This window comes from Semicossyphus pulcher, unplaced genomic scaffold, assembly GCF_022749685.1.
Source record: "Semicossyphus pulcher isolate SPU_LCO1_2020_fin unplaced genomic scaffold, fSemPul1.0.p SCAF_24, whole genome shotgun sequence".
NCBI lineage: Eukaryota > Metazoa > Chordata > Actinopteri > Labriformes > Labridae > Semicossyphus > Semicossyphus pulcher.
This window is the reverse complement of record NW_027211698.1, coordinates 10,049,475-10,068,914: the sequence shown is the minus strand read 5'-3', so window position 1 is coordinate 10,068,914 and position 19,440 is coordinate 10,049,475. Positions and strand designations below refer to the sequence as shown.

General features: G+C 41.3%; 3 protein-coding genes across 4 annotated transcripts; 1 reads left to right on the top strand and 2 right to left on the bottom strand.

The window, feature by feature from the left end:
• Positions 1–278: 278 nt before the first annotated feature.
• LOC138603714 (keratin, type I cytoskeletal 18-like) lies at positions 279–3,986 on the bottom strand. 2 transcript variants are annotated; one of them, XM_069675609.1, is made up of 8 exons: positions 3,615–3,986; positions 3,414–3,496; positions 3,159–3,315; positions 2,920–3,081; positions 2,714–2,839; positions 2,096–2,325; positions 1,446–1,480; positions 279–653 (listed from the first exon to the last, which is right to left on the bottom strand). In XM_069675609.1, exons 1-8 carry the CDS (start codon positions 3,984–3,986, stop codon positions 325–327), a joined length of 1,494 nt encoding a protein of 497 aa, XP_069531710.1. In that variant the 3' UTR covers positions 279–324. The 2 variants fall into 2 exon arrangements, with proteins under 2 accessions (XP_069531710.1, XP_069531709.1); XM_069675608.1 differs by lacking the exon at positions 1,446–1,480 and having other exon boundaries at positions 550–653.
• A 362-nt stretch (positions 3,987–4,348) lies between these two features.
• LOC138603269 (keratin, type II cytoskeletal 8-like) lies at positions 4,349–8,728 on the top strand. Its single transcript, XM_069674950.1, has 9 exons — positions 4,349–4,527; positions 5,483–5,691; positions 5,777–5,837; positions 5,919–6,014; positions 7,090–7,254; positions 7,364–7,489; positions 7,567–7,787; positions 7,876–7,901; positions 8,547–8,728. Exons 1-9 carry the CDS (start codon positions 4,369–4,371, stop codon positions 8,726–8,728), a joined length of 1,245 nt encoding a protein of 414 aa, XP_069531051.1. The 5' UTR covers positions 4,349–4,368.
• Positions 8,729–12,061: 3,333 nt separating this feature from the next.
• LOC138603760 (G-protein coupled bile acid receptor 1-like) lies at positions 12,062–13,117 on the bottom strand. The gene has a single exon (XM_069675660.1). The coding sequence runs from the start codon at positions 13,115–13,117 to the stop codon at positions 12,062–12,064; it is 1,056 nt and encodes a 351-aa protein (XP_069531761.1).
• Between the last annotated feature and the right edge of the window lie 6,323 nt (positions 13,118–19,440).

Sequence of the window (19,440 nt, the reverse complement as noted above, 5' to 3'; positions counted from 1 at the left end):
CCAAACATGTAGTGTTATTAACAATAATACAAATCATGGATGGTTGCAGACCTACAACAGTAAACACAAGTAAGTTTAGCTAGCTCAAAAATGTTCCATTTCCTGGCAATCAAAAAGTATCCCTGATTATTTACACGTATTTTAAGAAGGTATAATAGCGTGCTGCTACATTAATAATGTATCAATAAAGAGATTAAATGAAACACTGTGACTCTCATATTGAAATCAAATGCTTTATTTTCTGACATATGTGAGAAAATACACCATAAATCCCTCATTGTAGCTTTACAGGTTTAAAAGTGCAGGTCAGGAAAAAGCTTTATATCAGGCTTTGGCCTCTTCACCCTCTTTCTTTGGCTTTTCTTCATTGTCAGAGGAAGAAGAGGAGGAAGAAGACGAAGAAGAAGAAGAAGAAGAAGAAGAAGAGGAGGAGGATAAATCTTTATCTTTGCTTTTCTTGGGGGTTTTCTTTTTAGCCGGGATGGGAGCTCCTGCTTTGTCGACAGCAGCCTTCTCGGCCTTGATCCCTTCAGGGGCAGGGGCATTAGGGGTGTTGGGGGGAGCAGATTTGAAAGAGGGGGCGCCTTCTTGCTTCACAAGAACTTCTTCTTTCACCTGCTGCGTGGGCGCATTTTTCTCAGGCTTTTGCTGGTCTGGAAACAAGATAAATCAGGTTTTACCGTTAATGCACATAAATACATTTAGCAACATTTGATTAGCTTTGTGTTTCTGATAGGGAGAAAACAAGTGTACAGACTTTTTATTAGAAAAAAATACTCTTTCTCGATTGTGATTAAGTTGCTTGTCATATCATGTGGTGCTAAAATCGGGTGTGATAGCATGCAGTTACAGAGTGCAGTGTGTGGTAACGTGCAATTTAGTGACACGGCCAGCTTTCAAGGAATCGTTTGACATTTTGTGAAATACACTGTTTTACTTTCTTGCGCAGAATCTGACGAGAAGATAGACACCACAGTCATATATGTTTGTAAATAGGATGCTAGAGCTAGTGGCCGTTAGCTTAGCATACAGGGGAAAACGGCTAGCATGGCTCTGAGTAAATAAAAAGCTCATCACAAACAAAAAATGAACAAAAGGCTAGTTATTGAGCTTTAGAGGAGCTGTAATCTAGCTGTTACCCTGTTTTTACTTTTGTGCTAAGCTAACTGGCTCTTTCAAGTACAGCCTCGAGAGTGGGATCAATCTGCTTACGTAACATTTGGCAAGAAAGGGAAAAAGTGTATTTCCAAAAACTATTCCTTAAAAAAAAGTGACATGTGAGGGTTAGATTTCAAGTTTAACTCTGCACGCAGCGCTAATTCAGTGAGGGGGGTCATGAACCAAAGTGAAACCCCTCACTAAGTTACTACTTGGCTGCAGAGATAAACTTTTTTAGCTCTCACATGCTAAAGTCTTGTTTTTTTCCGCCCGGTTCCAAAACTTACCGCTGTGCAGCGCGTCCTCTAAAGAAAGCTCCGAGCTGTCGGGGAAGAGCAGGATAAGTATGCTAACGTACTGAGCGGGAAAAGAGGTACACCATGCTACTGTGTGTGTTAAGTTGTGTTTATGCTAGTACTTAAATTTAGAAGAACTAGTTAGACATGTTAAGAAAAGTTTTTTAGCTTACTTTCAAGGGGTAAAGTTAGAGTATGCTAAAGCTAGCAGGTTAGCCAAATCTCTAATCAGGGATGGTTACAAAATGCACCTTCTAGGCTAGCGGTTTCTCCCCATTTCCAGTCTTTCTGCTATGCTAAGCTAATTAGCTTTTAGATATGAGCATTTTTCTGAAATTTCAGACTTTAAAGCTACATTGGGTAAGATTTACGGACATACAGACAATATCAAAGAGGTCAGTTACAACTTTCAGTACCCATGAATGCTTTAATGTCATATTAATACACTATATGATTATGTTTTTTAACCAATGGGACAAAGATAGCAAAAATCTGCAGTGTTTTCTGGATAAAGTTTTCATTTTAAACACCAATTTTATGTTTCCTGTGAGCAAAGACAAATTGGAACCCAACAACAACTTTTAATCTGAGCAAATAGGATGCATCTAAAGCTCTGACATCATATTTCTGACCATCCTCACCTTTCGGGCTCAGCCGTCATGCCGTGCATCAGCTGCTGGTAGTTATCGATTTCCGCCTCCAGCTTCATCTTGACGCACAGCAGGTTCTTGTTGGTCTCCACGAGGCGCTCCACCTCCGCCTTCACCTCTTTCAGCTCGTCGGCCATGTCCAGAATCAGCTTGTTCATGGGGCCCAGGCGCTGACCGTACTCCACTTTGGTGCTCTTCACGGTCTCCTCCAGGTTGTAGATCTGAAAGGTGAAATAAGGTTTTGAGAACAGATACTTAATCCCTGTGACCTCTCAGAAGTTTTGACATTTTTCAAGTTCAAAGTTCTTTTTGTTACGCTGGAGCGCGACCAGGTGGCCCCTCAGATTAAGACAGTCAGTCTTGCTTAAGCAGGTTTACAGTGTAATGACAGGGCAGTGAGGAATGCTCGTAAAAAGGATAGGTTCACTAACACGCCTGCGGGTGGTTTTGACATTCCTGACACGATAAAAGAATTATTTGGTAAATATTTTGCTATGTACACCCCCTGAAGAACTGCCTCAAGGGTTTTAGCTCTGACTGACATCAATTGTACGTCTCGTGTCTCTGAGTTTTGCCAAAGTGTGTGCGATCACTGCTGTGTTTGCTTACCATGCTGTGCACACTCTGGATCTTTATTTCCAGAGTTTGTTTCTGTTTGTGCAGATCCTTGTACTCTGTCTTTCCAGTGTTCAAGGCCTCTGTGTTTTGGGCCTTCTCCACCTTAATGTCGTCAAACTACGACGGGGGAAAAAGACAGAAAATGTGAGATAGCATTTAAGGGAAGCAAATCTTTTGTATCTAGCCTGGTGATATACCTTGCTCTGGTACCAATCGTCAGTCTCCTTCAGGTTCTTATTAGCGAGCTTCTCATACTGGGTGCGGGTCTTGTTGAGCATCTCAGCCAGGTTGGAGTTCTGGGAATCGATCTCCACTATCACCTCGGAGTCCTTGATCTTCTCACGCAGGTCGTCCACCTCCTTTAAGAGCCGTTCATACAAATTAGCTACAATTCCAAACATTTGAAGTTATCACTGTGTTTTTTTTCCAGTCTTACATCTTTGTGCTCCTTCTCAAGGCGAGCGAGCTCCTCCTTCACCAGGTCGATCTCCTTCTGCGACTGCTTGACGTTCAGCTTCGTGTCCTCAATGGTCTTCTTCAGATCCTCCAAGTCTTTTTCCAATTCCTTCCTCGCCTTTTTCTCGTCTTCCAGCCTGCAAACACGAGGAATAACCCGGCAATGAAACACACAAACACTGGGGAATCTCTGTGTTTCAGTTTAATCAGAAAATTATGATCTTAAATAACTCACTTATCCTTGAAGTCATCATTAGCTAGATTGGTGTTGTCAATCTGGAGCAGCAGCTTAGCGTTGTCCATGGTCAGGTCTTTGATCTTAAGAGAGGAAAACATCATGTATATTATAATTAATGTCTATGAAAGGTATGTATTTATGAAATATCAAAGACCAAAAGGAGTAAAACTTTATATTTAACCCGTCAAAAATGCTAACCTGCTTTTTGAGGTCATCCAGAGGTTTCTCCACCTCATCCCAGTCGCGTCCCTCTGGGGTTTTCCTCTTCGCCAAAATATCATTGATCTGCTTCTCCAGATCCCCATTCTCCTTCTCCAGCTGCCTCACCCTGCCCAGGTAGCCGGACAGCCTATCGTTCAGTCCCCGCAGAGTCTGCTTGTCGTCCGCAGAGGCTGCGGGTGGGGCGGCTGGAGCCGGAGCAGGGGCCGCTTTAGGTTTGGCGGCGGGACCGGCGTCTCTGTCCGTCTCGTTGCGAAGGACGTTACGCAGCCCCTCCAGACTGGCCACGGAGGCCCTGGACCCCCGCCCTCCGGCTCCCCCGAACATGCTGGCGGCGGTGTTTGAAGGCATGACTGCTGCTGGATGGAGAGATGATGACAGAGAGTCAAGACAGGAGAGTCACCTGATGGATGCAAGTTAAGGACACAGGTGGGTTTTATACCTGCTTTTCACGCATAAATCCTCCCCTAGGGTCCCATTGGCTCCCGCTGCCCAGCACCACTCCTGGACAAACAGGTCTACAGTCGAAATTCAAGTTTTTCATGTTGACTTTTTTTGTTTTTCTCACTGTAACATTGCACTTGTCCTCTTTTGATTGGCCGCGTGCAGAGTTCTGGGGAGGTGATGGGTGGTCCTTGTCCACCTTAAAAGCAGGTGATGCGGAGGCTGAAAGGTACCTTCACCGCTCACCAGGTCAGCTTTCAGGTGTCAGCAAGCGGTAACAGGTTGCAGTATGTCTAAGGCAAACGATTATAGCAGCCAGTCCTACACCCCCGGAACTACGGGTCCCACGAAGAGCCAACCGACCAAAAAGGTGGACGGAGCGGGCAAGTCCAGGGAGAAGGACGACATGGTGGGACTCAATGACAAGTTCGTCCAGCTGATTAACAAGGTTTGTAAATTATTATTATTATTATTATTATTATTGTTAGTCCTCGTAGAAGAAGCTAGTAGCTGTAAGCTAGTAGTTGAACGAGTTGTAGCAGGCTACGGTTTTTGTTGTCATGTTGTTTTGATTGTTATTAGGCTAATGTTAAATTATTTTTTTGCTGTAACCGTTCAGTTAAAATTGCTAAAAACATAATAACAATTAAGTGTTTTTTGTTTAAATATTTTTTAGCTGATAAATTAGTTATTTACGATAAAAAATCTAATTATATTTTATTTGCCATTTAAAAACATGCTTCACATTACGGCAGTTTAAAAAAAAAAAGGTAATAGTTTAATAAAAAGCTATAGCTATGAACAAATAAATAACAAATAATTTATATATACGTAGAAATAATTGAAACATGACGTGTTAATGAATTTAACGAACTGGGGTTTTTTTTTTTAACTATTTCCGTCTTTCTTGTTTTGTTTTAGTTGACTAAACTGCAAAAAGTTGTTATCGAATTATCAAAATTGTTTTAATACGTTGCTTGTTTCATACGTTTTCATTTGCACATCGGATAGCCTGATGCAAACAGCTCATAATCGGCCACAAAAGTAGGCCAATATTAAGGACAAGTTCAAAGTCAAAAAAACAACGAGCTTTGTGGAGGATAAAACCTGTTTTCAGTCCTGCAGCACGGATTATGAGAGGCCTCTGTGGCCTGTAATGAAATATGTGTCCTGAGGCTATGAAAAGTGTCTCCTTCCGCAGGCTTAACCTCATTTGGTGGATGTGCATGTAAGACGCCGCCTTGTGGAATTGCGCAACTTTAAGTCTACGGTCATTAGTCTGTCAACATGACATGAAATACTAGAATAGCCCTCAAGGTTTAGTGCTGCTTTTTGAGTAAATTAGCTGAAAACAAACAAAGAGACAAATATTTAACAGATTGGACACTTTGTTTCTGTTTCAGGTGAAGGCCCTGGAGGACAAGAACAAAAAGCTGGACACGAAGCTGAAGATCCTGAAGGAGCAGGAGGACTACGACGGGAAGATCGACGACATCGTGAAGCAGCTGGAGAACGAGATGGAGCAGCAGATCGAGAACTTGCTGCGCGACCGCGAGAAGCTGCAGGCCGAGCTGCAAAAGAAGCAGGAGGAGGTGGAGGACACCAAGAAGAGGTCAGCGGGTCACAGTGTGGTTCATTTCTTACAACAATATCCTCTTCTCGCGTCGACATACTAAACTATTTTCTGTTGCTTTCAGCTACGAGGACGAGTACCACAAGAAAGCTGATCTGGAGAATGAGTTCATCGTCACCAAAAAGGTATGACCATATATGTAACAGTAGATGTAACAGCAATTTCCTCACTTATGCATGTGTGTGTTCAATGTCTGTGTGCAACAGGACGTGGATGAAGGTCACCTGGAGGCGGTGGATCTGGCTCTGGAGCTGGAGGACCTGATGGGGAAACTGGACTTCCTCCGGGTCGGCTATGACGAGGTAATGATGGAGTTTATTTCATTTCATTTGTTTCTCTTTCTCTCTGCTCTCTAAAGCTACAATCAGTTTGACATGACGGACACCCTTTAGGACACAACAGATGGCTCAAATCCAGGGCAGTGCAAATTGTGTCTTAGCTAAAAGTAATGGATTCATGGGGAACACATTAAGCTTAGATTAATAGATTAATGGTCCAAATTGCTTAAAAGTAATGAAATAGCTACTTACAGTACTGGTTGAATTATTGAAATAGCTAAAAGTAATGTTAAAGTGTTTTAAAAACTGTATAAAACATCGAATGACAGATATAGGATTGAAATATTTAGCTAAAAGAATTGAATAAAAAGTTTCAGTAGCATATTAGCTCATATAAATACTCAGCTTAAAGAGTCATGAATGAACCTTTTAAACAGTGAGCTGAAATTAATATATACACAGTTGGAATGTTAACTGTTAATTTATTTATTTTAGCTTATAATTTCTACATTTATTTTAGCTACAACGGTTCAAATGGCAAGATAGTTCTGCTTTAAAGAAATAGTGTAACACAGCCATTCCCAACCTGTGGGCTGCTGCCCCCTGGTGGGCCACGAGGGTATTGCAATCGAGCCGCCAAATCATTTGCAAAAAATGTAATTATTAAAAAAAACTTTTTAAATATTTTAACACAAAAATGATTTTTAAAAACATTTCAATATTCAAAACATTTAAAAACTCCTTTCATTGTTTTTTTGTTTTATGCCTATCAGTGAGAATGAGAATGCATTTCTCCATTGTTGAATGATACTTTGTTTATTAGCCTATTGCAGACAGCCACACACTTTTAGTTTCTGATTTCTGTATGGTGATGATGGACAGCTCCTTTTATAAGGAGGTTGGGAACCGCTGGTAAGATGTTTAAAATGAGCTGGACTGAACATATTTGGACACAAGAGGGTAACCTGAGCTCACATCAGGCTATGTGATACACAAAAGGTTAGCAGGATAAAAGGTAATTAAATATGGTGGAAAAACAAGGCACGAAAAAGACAATTGACATTGAACTTAATGAATGAACTCATGCTGCCCCCTGCAGGAGATCAAGGAACTCGAGTCTCAGGTCCAGAACGAGACCGTGGTCCTGCGTGACAGCAGCAAGCGATCTCTGGACATGGAAGAGATCGTCGAGAGTGTCAAGACTCAGTACGCCAACATGGCCGCCCGCACCAGGGATGAAGCTGAGCAGTGGAACCAGAAGAAGGTGAGGACAGGATTTATTTACTCCTGAAGAAGAAGCTGTAGTAACTGCTATTGCTTACAAAGTTCAAAAGAATTTTTCAATTGATTCCACTTGTCTTACCATATCTTAGATGGATGCCATGGTCCTCAATGCCGGACAGTGTGAGCAGGAAGTGCGCGATTTAAGGAGGGACATCTCAGACATGCTGCGCTTCATTCAGAGGCTTACCGGGGACCTGGACGGACTGCTAAGAAAGGTTTGGATCACACGGATAAACACTCACGCCTTATCCACCCAACCAGCCTCTGGACTTCTCTCTGTTTTTCCCGTCAGGAAGAGGCCCTGAAGAAGGAAATCGACGACGTGAGGACAGAAGGCGACACCAACCTGCAGAAGGCCCGGGGTGACATCGCCAAGCTGGAGGAGGCCCTGAGGCGTGCCAAGCAGGACTTGGCCGGACAGATCCGCGAGCACCAGGAGCTGATGAACCTCAAGCTGGCCCTGGACATCGAGATCGCCACCTACCGCAAGCTGCTGGAGGGCGAGGAGGAGAGGTACGTACGAGCTTCTATTCAGTGCATGTTAAAAATACCATTCATTAATGCTTGTACTAAAATTTGTCTCCTCTCCATGTCGGTACAGAATGAGGGAGCTCATGCGCAACTCAGGTGAGAATTATTTACTTTTTCTGAAATCAGCAGCTGTAAAAACTCTTCTGGGTTTAACTGGTCGCTTTGCGGTGTTTTTCACTTTTTTTCTCTGCATGCTGGACAAATATAAACATTTAAACGATTGTTGAAATGATTCAGTAGTTGAAGGAGGTAAATGTTATAGATTAGAGATAAGTTGGTGTGGCAGAAATTGTCATTATTTGGGTTTATATCCTGACGACGCTTACGTAAAACATTGGTTAATTTCTTCCAGTGTAAACACCAATTTAGTCCTCAATATACCAGAGTGCATTGCAGCCAAATGTAGGAAGTATTAGGTCATTTACATTAGAAAAGTATTACTCTGTTATGCATAAGCACAGTAGTTTTGACTTCAACTAACTTCCAGTTTTCTCTGTCAAGATTTTGCAAAGAATTATGGGAAATGTAGGAAACTAATTTATGTGGCGATAGTCAAAGAAGGATCGGATAAGAATATAAGTTAGGGGATTATAAAAGGATAAAATAGCAACACTAGAAAAACACTGCCTTCATTTCCTGCATGTTCAACACTGATTCATGTTTTGCCTCCCGCTAAAATCAAACCTCTCTTTCGCTCAGATTTCTAAAACCAAACCAATCCAAGTCCTTACTCGCTCGCAGACGTTCACCTGTCACGGAAGCCACGAGCCCCTGAACCCACCGTCGCTCCAGAAACCACCACTCTCCCGGAAGACACCGTTATCACGCCGCCGTACCCCGCCTCCAAGAAACGAGTGCTGATCCGAGTGGAAGTGGAGGAGGGCAGAGTCGTGTCTCAAAGCTCCCACTACTCCGAGGTTTGACTTGCGCCATCTGTCGCTCCTCTGTCTGTATTAAATCTGCAAAATGTGAATTAAATTGCTTCAAATTGCATCTTTAAAGTGACAGTTACATCATTGATCATTGGTTTCTGTGCCTTCAGGTCAGGTGAACAATCAAACATCTACATGTAACGTTTTTTTCTACAATCTGTGCTTGAAGTTTGAGACTTTGTTTATGTCAAGCAGTGTTTTTAAAAAGGTTTTTATCCGTGTTTACATTTGCAAAGACTTCCTGGTATATTCAGTGTATTTCTTCAACTTTCTTGCAGTTGTTCTGTCAAACCGTTGTGAGCTAAACGGGGAAAGAATGTGTGTTTTTGAAGTTAATGGTGAATTTTTTTCTAAATGAGGTGAAATATTTGTGTGCAATCCTGAAATGCTCGAAATGTTCTCTTACATGTACCTGCACCTTTTTTACCTCAAACATAAAGTAATCAGAAATAAATATTTTACTGTTTTTGTTTGCAGTGGAATACAATAAATACATAAAGCAACATGAACAAGGCCTGCTCTCCTTTGCTTCCATAGAAACCCACACAAAGAGCATAGAAAGCTATAGAAATATTTAGACATTTGTGGAAATATTTAGGTCTTTTTTCTCTGTACCATAACAAATGCAGCTGGAGCCAAGATATAGTTAGCTTAGCTTAGCTCAGCATATACCCTGGAAAGAGGGGGGAAAGCTAGCTTGGCTCTTACAGAGTTATCCCTTAAAAACCTAATAAGTAGAAGTTATATTCAATTGTTAGAATCAATACAAAAAGATTATGAAGGACTATTATCCATTACAAGCAGTTAGCAACTGTTGCTAGCTAAGAGAGTCAGGCACCTTACTCTACATAAAACTGAAAAAATGTAGTTAACCAAAATACAAGCTGTGGCAGGTGGATTTTGGTATCCGGGCAGAACAAAGCTAGCTGCTTCCCCTTGTTTCTAGGCTAAGCTAAGCTAGCTCCAGCTACATCTGATGTAGAGACATGAGATTTGTATCAACTTTATCATTTCACGGAAAGAAAGCAAATAAGCATATTTTCAAAAAATGATAAAAATAAGAGAAAAAGGTTTCTACTTTATACAGGGAAGTGTCAAGCTAGCTGTTTCCCCCATTTACATGCTAAGCTGATGGCTGACTATCAGCTACAATGCTACATATTTAATGTAGAGACATAAAAGTAATTTTTCTCATTTCGCTCTCAAGAAAATGGAAAAGCATGTTATTGAGAAGGCTGAGAATAAAGACACAATTTGGGCGGGGAAGTGTCAAGCTAGCTGTTCCCTCCATGTTTCCAGAGAAACAAGCAGGCTGTTAGCTCAAGCTAGATATTTAGCGTTGAGACATGAGCGGGCCGTCAATTCTCTTAGATCACTTTCAGAAAGACGGTGAATAAGTGTCTTTCCATAAATGCTAGGATATACACATATTTTAGGCACAGTCATTCTACTGTATGTAGGGAAGTGTCAAGCTAGCTGTTCCCCCTTGTTTCCAGGCTCGGCTGATGGGCTGATAGCTACTATCAGCTATTTAATGTAGTGACAGGAGAGTCATTTTTTAAATTTCACTCATGTTATTCAGAATGTTGAGAATAAAGACACAATTAAGGCACAGTTAAGTAATATAAAGGTATTGTTCTTGATATGCTAGCTGTTCCCCTTGTGTTTCCAGAAGCTAACAGGCTGTTAGCTCAAGCTGGATATGCAGGGTAGAGAGACATGAGAGGGGTGGGAATTTTCTTCACTTTGAGAAAGACAGCGAATAATTGTTGCTGAAAATACAGACATATTTAGGGCACAGTTTTTTTGTTAGATAAAAATAAGTTAAAGACATTCTACTTGATACAGTCAAGCTAGCTGTTCCCCCTTGTTTCCAGGCTAAGCTAACTGGCTGCTAGCTCCAGCTTCATTTTAAATGTAGAGACGTGAGATTGGTGTCAATTTACTCATTTTAACTCTCAGAAAGAGAGCGAATAAAGGTATCCAGACATATTTTGGGCACAACTTCTTTGTTATAAATAAAACAGTAAAGGCTTTCTACTTGATACAGATAACAGACATTAAGTGGAGCCCGACAGTCTCGCTGTGCCTCATTTCCCCCTCTGCCTCCTTTCCTGGCTGTCCTCTGTCGCCTTGTCACATATATGTACACAATATTCCAATGTGGAAAACGTACTGGAACATGCTTAGTTAACAAAGCAACACAGACAGACGGTGTACCCTGACCCCATGATGATATCCCATCTCTCCTCATGTCCTATAACAGTTTGTACCTTGTTTGCTCTTTAATTTGATTAAAGTCTGCTGCGCCTCCTCAGCTCTGCTTTACTGGCTGTCTCGTTTCCACCCACATACTGTAAGTACACATTTAAACCACAGCGTGATCGGGGAAACAAATGGCGTGACATTTATTTCATGTTTAATGAAGTCTCAAATAAAAATGGATCTTTACAGCGAATGAAACTTTAAAGCTTGAATACAAGTATTTGCAAGCAGCAAATGTTGCTCTGAGTCTCTGAGTCTTTACCCTTGCTCTTAAATTTTTATCTTAATATGGCAGAAACTGGAACTCTAAGTCTCAGTCGTGTTCTTGCTGAAACTCTAATCTCCCCATGCCTTACAGATGTATCACAGACTGTGGATTCATCCCTCTCCCCTCTTCAGCTTGCATACCAGTATATAGATAAACACTACTGAGGGAAGCGAGGGAGTAAACATTGCAGTGAAGTGGGTGACAGATGGGGAATATCTACGACCAGTTAAGCAGGCAGTACAACGAGAATTGAGCATGTGCTTTATGTCTTTGCGCTGTATTTATAGGACGTACAACATTGATACAAGGCTCGTTTTATGAGACCCTTCTTCATAATCTTATCATTGCGAGAATTTACATTTCAGCTTCCACATTAAGCAGGTTGTAAGCGTTTATCACAGAGTAATTGAACTGTATTCTTATACCTTCCGGACATCAACACGTTAGCTAGGCACACCAACATACAGGCCTATTTCTAAACCAGTACAACAACAGACAACAATTAAAGCCATCAGAAAAGCAGGACTCCTGTTTAAATGATGCAAATGTTAACTCCCAGAAATGGACAGCCACAGACACGGATGATACTTCATGAAACAATAGTAGACTTCTTTTTAGGAACGTTGATAAATAAGTTGTGAAAGAATCGATGCAAATGTATTTTCAGCTGAAATGCAAGCCTCCCTCCCGGTAGCATCGATCAATATACAGTGCACATGCAGTTTATCAACCCTCGCAACATAATCTCTCGCAGATTTATCTCCATAAATAATCATATTCCTCAGTATTTCTCAGACGGCGACCTCCTCTGACCCCTGCGTCCTTCGCCTCCATCTGTCTCGCAATTTCTGGAGCAGTTTGTTCGCAGGTTCCGTGTACTGCTTGTTAGCTAAACCGAGCACTATCGGCACCACTGCCATGCTCCCGATACCGGTGCACGACAGCACAATGTGGGTGGTGGAGCTCCACTTGGTGTCAATGATCAAGAACGCTATGCAAGCGTGCATGTAAATGAGGTAGGGGACCCAGCACGCGAGGAACGTTAGCGACACGGCTACGACGCAGCGAGTGTAGCGCAGGTTTAGCCTTTGCTCTCGGTCTGAGGCCTGGCTTCCCCGCTCCACCGAACGATGGAGGCGACAGATGTCCTTTAGCTGGCCTCGGGTGATCCACAGAACGCGTCCAGTCATACAAGCAATGGTGAGAATCGCAGGTAAGACAAGTCCGTATACCTCCAAGTAGATAAAAGCGTTGGGGAATACTCGCCTGTACGAGCAGCAGGCGGTTCCGTTTGTCGAGCAGTTCGAAAGCGGTGTTACCTTTAGGCCTTCTGCACAGCAGCCGTTCCAATCCGGTCCAGTCCAGTTATTCCACCCGAACGCAGGTAGAGATGCGTACAGAAGCGGTGGCGCCCAAACCACGAGCAACGCAAGAGGAAAACCGCGATGCATCCACAAGTTATTGTAATGCAAAGGGTTGACGATGCAAATGTAGCGCTCGTAGTGCACCATTACCAGGTTGAAAAGAAACGCGAGGAAGAGGAAGTTTGGGAAAATGTGAGCCACCATGCAGGAGTTCAAACTCAACTCCCGGTTCAGACCCATTAATGGTATGAAAGGTAGCGCCACACCCGTGCAAAGATCTGCCACCAGCAGGCTCAGGAAGAAGTAGTTTGGCGTGTTGTGGAGCTGGCGGTTCCATGCGATGCCCAAAATGATGACGAGGTTCGCGAGGATGATGGATGTCGACAACGGTATGGTGATGGCGTAGATGAGCCGCTCCCCGGAGAGCAGAGATAGGGAGTCGTTGCCTTTCATCACGTTTGCAATCTGCACACTTCCTCCCATTTGAAGACCCGATCCACTCCCATCAAGGTACAGCGACGCTGTTGAGAAGCAGAAACCTTGTGAAAGCAGCTGTAGAGGGAGCCACAAAGCTCAGGATCAAGGTATCAAGTGACTTGTTGTAAACTTCTGGTTTGTTTGTATTGCTCAACATGCACAGTCATTCAGAGGAAATGCAATTGAGATGAAAGATGAGATTCACAAGAAAATGTAGCAACGCAGCAGAGAGAATTCTCTGAAATGGATTGTGGAATCAAACTAACGAGAACGATGATTTTGCAATGGATTCTTGGTTGGATGCCTGAAATAGGGTCAGTGGTTATCTCAAGCTTTCAAGATTTTCAGAACAGTAAATACCTACTTATAACTTCTGAAACCTCATCGTGTTTTATAGAAAGCCGTTTGCTGGGAAGTTGCAAGGTGAGACGACAACAGTTGTCAGGGACCTAAAACGCCAAACAGTGATGTGCGTTTATAGCCGTACGTTAGCTTTTTCACTTCTGCCAACTTCACTCCCTCAAAAATAATAAGTTGCAGATTATTTTATTATCTTACACTTTGGCGATCCCTGTTTATTTTGCAATAATATAAAATCAACTGAACCCTTGAAGATCCCTTTGGTTTTTTGTTTAGGAAACCAGGATGTGACTAAGTTTTGTGTTGGCCTATTAAACAGCATAATTCCTACGTCACTTTAGCCACGCTCATTCTTTCTCATTGGGTGGTTGGTGCGTCAACGTTTTTAGGTCAGATAAATCATAGACACTTAAAAGGTTGCATAGAACAATTTTTCTTTGGCGTTGCGACACAACAGCTAAAGAATGCAGTGTTCCTTCCTGTCGTCCCTTGACCGCTGGAACAAATCTAACCTCTTCGTAGCTAGCGGATAAGAGCACATGGAAATGGACATGAGGCTGCTGCTGTTCAATAATTAATCAGTGGGGACTATGGAGTTACACCTTCCTTTGTGTCTGTTTTTGTTTGAGAAAGTGATACACGTCCTGACTTTATGAAACCAGTCACTTTGTGGTCAGAGGAAATGTTTACAGATTCTCACGGCTAACGGTAAAATGCGACACTTAGTTTAATGTCTGTATGTGTGGTTATTTCCCAATTTAATTCAGCATATGTGCTTTTTAATAGATGTTTCGCCTAGCTCTTAAACTATTGGGAATTTAACATTGAATATGATAAAGGCGTAGAAATAAACATTGCAACATACCAGCGTTTCCAGTGTGCACGTACATCACATACAATTTACAAGCAAGCAGGTTAAATAAAGGGATTTTTATAGTATCAAAGTCCTGTTAGAGTTTCAGCAATTACTGTTTTTAAAGGGTCTTTAAAAAGGTTTTTTCTTATGTGCAGTATAGTTTTAGTTTCTGCTTTATGTCCGGTTGTGTTGGATTTATATTACTTTAAAGTATGTTTTGATGCTAATAAGAGGTTCATTGTGAAATAATATGTTGCTTCTCAATTCAAACAGAGCAACAATGATATGACTTAAAGTATATCCCAAGAAATACATAATAATTTATTGCAAATTATTAATTTATTGAAGCAAAACTATTAAAACTTTTACCTTAAAATGAGCCGTCCAGGCATGTATCCTCTGACAAAGGAAGTTAAAATAAAACACAGCGTCTTCTCACTCTCCGGGTGACTCCGAGCCTGTTCCCCTGCACCTCATATCCACAGAGCAGAAGCACTGTTCTCCAACATAAACCAAAGGAGCTTTATCCTCTAAGTTTTACCTTTCTCAAAGTCTCACCACAAGCTACAAAAGACAGAGTGAGCAGCCAAGTGTGAGGCTGCTCCTCTCGGACACTTTAAAGGGGAAGGGCACACTGGAGGAGGAGGCAGCAGTCCTTCCTGAGAGGTGGGTCATGCTGAGGATGAGGCAGCGCTGTCCACTTCCCACTAATCCACTTACTAAAAAAAAAAAAAAAAAGTTCAACTCTTATTCGTCAACTGGTCACGAGCAGGTTGTTTTCAACACTGTCCAGGGTTGCAGCTCGTATCCATGAATGGAAGAGGATGGAAAGCTGTTATCGCTGCAGCCTGAAAATGATAAGAGCATTCCAGAGTAACATCGCCAGGCCTGGCATGTGGTCCGGTTTCACATCTTCCATCATGGCCCCCAGACGCCTAAAGGCAGCTTCTGCAACATGTATTAGAGTTATTTATGATCTATAAGTAACAACTCGGTTAGAAAAGGACAGGAAGAGAATATTAAATCTGAAAAACGTCCAATTGTTTATATTTTGTTTCATTTGTGACACATTTGCAAGCCACGAGAGAATCTCACAGTTTTGAAGCATGGTTGCCTCTGTCATTGATAGTGGTTCATAAACAACAGAAAATTATAACATTATCAACAAAGCTTAAGCACCTTAAGGCCGAAAGACAACACCTAATATAATTTTTTTGATATTATAAGAAGAAAAAAATCTTAGTTACTGCTCAAATTGAGATGTTACTTGTCATATCTGTGCTAGCTAGCTTGAGCCAGGAGGCAGTTAGCTTACATTACAAAATGAAGCGCAGGTTAACAGTTAGTAAGTGAAAATTATTAACACATTGTTTGTCTTGTTAAACCACTGAAATCCATCAGAAATGTAAAAACTTGTGGCTTTACAAGGAGTTACTGTGCTAGCGTGAGGCTACTAGCGGTAAGCTAACTTTGTTAGCAAGAGAGTAAATGAGCATTTTTGTTTTGTAACTATTCTTTGTTAAGACAACATACATACAAAATCACAGAAATTAGCTTTTATTAACACAATGAAAGCTAAACTACTGTTTCTGGGGTTTTTGGGGGGCATCTTAGAGACTTTCAAAGCTTTCTCCTATAGATTAGAGCTCCCTACTGTGTAAAACAATTTGAAATCGCATGACAGAATTAATTTACTTAGTTATTCTGGTGTTAAATTTGAGTAATAAATGTAAAACTGTCAGTGTATCCGACACTCTAAGTAGGCTTAAACAAATACTAAGATGTATTTGCCCATTTTCTTTGGCCCATGAGTGACCTAAACATATACAACACTGTGTACATTAGAATACATAACAGCTGTCACACACGTCTCATATTTAAACAATATGTTGGATGGAAGACCGGTGGTGACCTGCTTGTTGGCCAAACACGGAAGACTCCTTCACTGATAGTTCGGAGCAGACCTGGTGCCGGTCGAGATGGACGAGCTCCAGTCAGATAATGGTTGTAAACAGAAACGTTCCTGAGCCTGGGAGCGTCTGGGAAGACACTACACAGGGAGGACAAGCTGGACACGAAACAGCAACATCTACACGTTACAAAGGAGAAGACGGAGAATCTCTGCTTTCCTGGAACGCTGGGCCCGAGACAACAGTTAATCACAAATCTTTGATAGTTTATACACAGTGGAAAAATTAAATGTGATATGATGAACTTAAAGTACACTCTAAAAAGGAGGTCAAAGCTTTTTAGTCAAGCTAGCTTACATTAGCTAAAATGTGTGACAGCACTTCTGTGCTCCAGTTCTGGAAGTTTCCAGGTGGGAGTTTTCTGGGTTTTCTTTTTTAATTCCCAGAAAGCAAGAAACATAGTAGCCTTTTTATGAGTGTACACCTAGCTAAAACTAAAATATTAAACTTAAATAGTTGAAAGTAAAAATAACATTACAACTGCATCGGTTTTAGCTAGGTGCGCTAACTAAACTGCAAGCTAGCTGTACAGTATTCCCCTAGCACTTTATTTTAAAGCTTGGGTAGGTCATTTATTCAAGAAGTGTTTTTGTTATATTTGTTGAAAATATCTTTACATCCTGACAACAATCAATGAATCAAATGCTCTTAATATTGGGCTGGCAAAGGCTGGTAGTAAGCCTGTCCAACTATTTGATTTGGACTGGTCAGACACTTCAGACACAGCCTTAATTGAGACTATTTTAACCTCGAAAGATATCCTAAATTTATTTGCAAATGCTACGAGTGAAGAAGTTTTTAGATGTATGTACAGATGTATTTTACTCACTTGCCTCATCTTCCTACAGACATGTTTACCTTGGCACCAGCACCTGCCTATCTCCGCTTAACCGATTTGTTCAGCATCTTTTATCAGCACAGCAGCCGTCAGAGAATATGAGCTGCAATTTAATGCATCGCTTTTGTCTCCACACAGGCTGACCTTTGAGGCTGGGATAGATGAGGGAAACATTCTGCTCCCACTGGACGGGTATTATTTTCCCATGGTCGCTTAGCTGTATGCAAAGATCCTCATGAAACACTGTTTCAGCAGTGCCTTCAAGAAGTACACAAACATGCTTGTACATGCAAGTGTTTTACTGCCTTCCTGTGTGTGTCAGCTACGCATGTACTCATGTGGACACCAAGACACGAACAATGACTGCGTGAGCTGAGGATCCAGGTACAAGGAAGAAGCACTTGTGCACAGGATGGACGATTGGCGGTTGTCTTTTTTTAGGTCATAGCACGCTAAGGGGAGAAAAACAGCAGGACAAGGACAACGTTTAAGGAATACAGACAACAGAAGCATTCGGAAGCAATATATTAGCCGAGTTTCCTTTCAGTTAAACCACTTTGACCGAGCCTGGTCTTCATCAGGGTCGGGGTAACCAATCAAAGCACTCCTTTCTGTGTGATGTCATATCCACTTACATGTGAGATTACGCACCAGGCAGTAAAATATATACATTGAAATGAGTCACTGCTGAGGTGACCATTAAGTGCCTTTATGTTGAGACTTTTACTTTTAACAAGCTCAGACACTCACATTCATTAACCGGAAACTTGGCCTGTATTTAAAGTATCGACACAGCAACAAGCATCAAAGTGGCTGGTGCGTTCAGGTGCTTCCTGATGTTTTTTGTGTGAGAACTAAGGAGGATTTTGTGTTTTCCCCACGTGATTTTACTTCAATCAAGGCGGAAAACACGTGAAATCACGACTTAAAAACACTACCGGTAATTTGAAATGATGACAAGAAACCGTCTCAGTTTTCCAGATAGTTTTGATGAAATGCCATCAGAAAAGAACCATGACACATAGTTACAAAGCAGGCATTTATTTACTATTATTTCAAAATAAAAGTCTGTTTAGTCGTCTTAAAAAATGGTATTTTGTCAAATACAGAATACTTATATAGATACATGTAGGGTAGGTCTATATGAATGAGGGAATCTTGCTAATGGTTATAAAGTGATTAAGCAATATCACACGAGAGGGACCGATGTATTGAATATCATCAATTCTATGATTCGGTCGTAGGTCATAGCAACAGTTTTTTTTTATACAAGTGACAAACAGTAACAATCAGCAACAGATTATTCTTTGCTCCACCAACTCAACTAGTTCCACAACTTAACTGAAACTGGACTTTTGTTGCCAAGCAACGCAAACATCCTCCTGCACTCTGTGTCGACAGGTTACCACAGATCAGCTGTTTTAATTTATCGTCGACCAGTGAGATGAGAGTCTGCTGTGTGGTTCAGAGGTACCAACCTGATCAATGTAACCATACACGGTCTGTTGTAGTGTTAATTAACAGTTAAAGAACACCTGAATGAGGCGGAGTGATGTTATACTCTATATCAGCACTCATGGAATGCCTCTTGTCCAATCAGGTTACTCGGTCAGAACTAACTGTTGTATAATTCTTGATAATGTACTGCCTTTTGTTTCCATGTAAGGAAACTGACAGGTACTAAAATTTTATCAGATTTTTTTTTTAAATAAACACTTTTTTTTTACTTTTATGTATCTCCTTACGTGTACCTAAGTTTTCTTTATAACAATGTTAAACTTATTTTTTGGCTTTGTCAGTTTTGGGACTCCATACTTTGGTACCTTCAATACAGTACATAATCAATACCTTCAATACCGCAGCCTTCAAAGGAGGCGGTCTATGGAGGATAAGCAATTCATAGCCTGGGTAGGCCGCCGTAGGACGGTCTTGTCGGGAAATTGCACTCCTTCGCATTTACAATTTTCCACCTTTAATCACATCTAAATCATGGTTTCCTTAACAGCCCTGTCATCTCCAGACTGACTCATCTTTGCTCTTATCTGATAAAACAGATCTGAGTTAAACCTGAATCAAAGATAGTCTAAATAAGAAGGAAGCCCACGTTCGCGTCAGGTTGTTTTGTTTTCTCATGTCGAAATGACCCACGGCAAGTTTGTCCTCCATCTTGTCTAAACTCAAACAGAAATAGATGCAAGTGTAAACACAGTTTTCTGTGATGCAGATGAGGTTGAAGTGTTTTAAGAGTCCGAGTTGGACATTAGTGACACATCCTCTTAAATTGAATTACCATGGTCATCCAGAA

What these genes read in the sequence shown, in the direction of transcription:
- LOC138603714 (XM_069675609.1), bottom strand. Translation starts at nt 3,986, where the DNA reads ATGCCTTCAAACACCGCCGCCAGCATGTTCGGGGGAGCCGGAGGGCGG. An exon ending in ACGATTGGTACCAGAGCAAG is followed by an intron (nt 2,840 to 2,919) that starts GTATATCACCAG and finishes CCCCCGTCGTAG; the next exon opens with TTTGACGACATTAAGGTGGA. An exon ending in ATGACGGCTGAGCCCGAAAG is followed by an intron (nt 1,481 to 2,095) that starts GTGAGGATGGTC and finishes CTTCCCCGACAG; the next exon opens with CTCGGAGCTTTCTTTAGAGG.
- LOC138603269 (XM_069674950.1), top strand. Translation starts at nt 4,369, where the DNA reads ATGTCTAAGGCAAACGATTATAGCAGCCAGTCCTACACCCCCGGAACT. An exon ending in GTGGAGGACACCAAGAAGAG is followed by an intron (nt 5,692 to 5,776) that starts GTCAGCGGGTCA and finishes TGTTGCTTTCAG; the next exon opens with CTACGAGGACGAGTACCACA. An exon ending in TGGACGGACTGCTAAGAAAG is followed by an intron (nt 7,490 to 7,566) that starts GTTTGGATCACA and finishes TTTTCCCGTCAG; the next exon opens with GAAGAGGCCCTGAAGAAGGA.
- LOC138603760 (XM_069675660.1), bottom strand. Translation starts at nt 13,117, where the DNA reads ATGGGAGGAAGTGTGCAGATTGCAAACGTGATGAAAGGCAACGACTCC.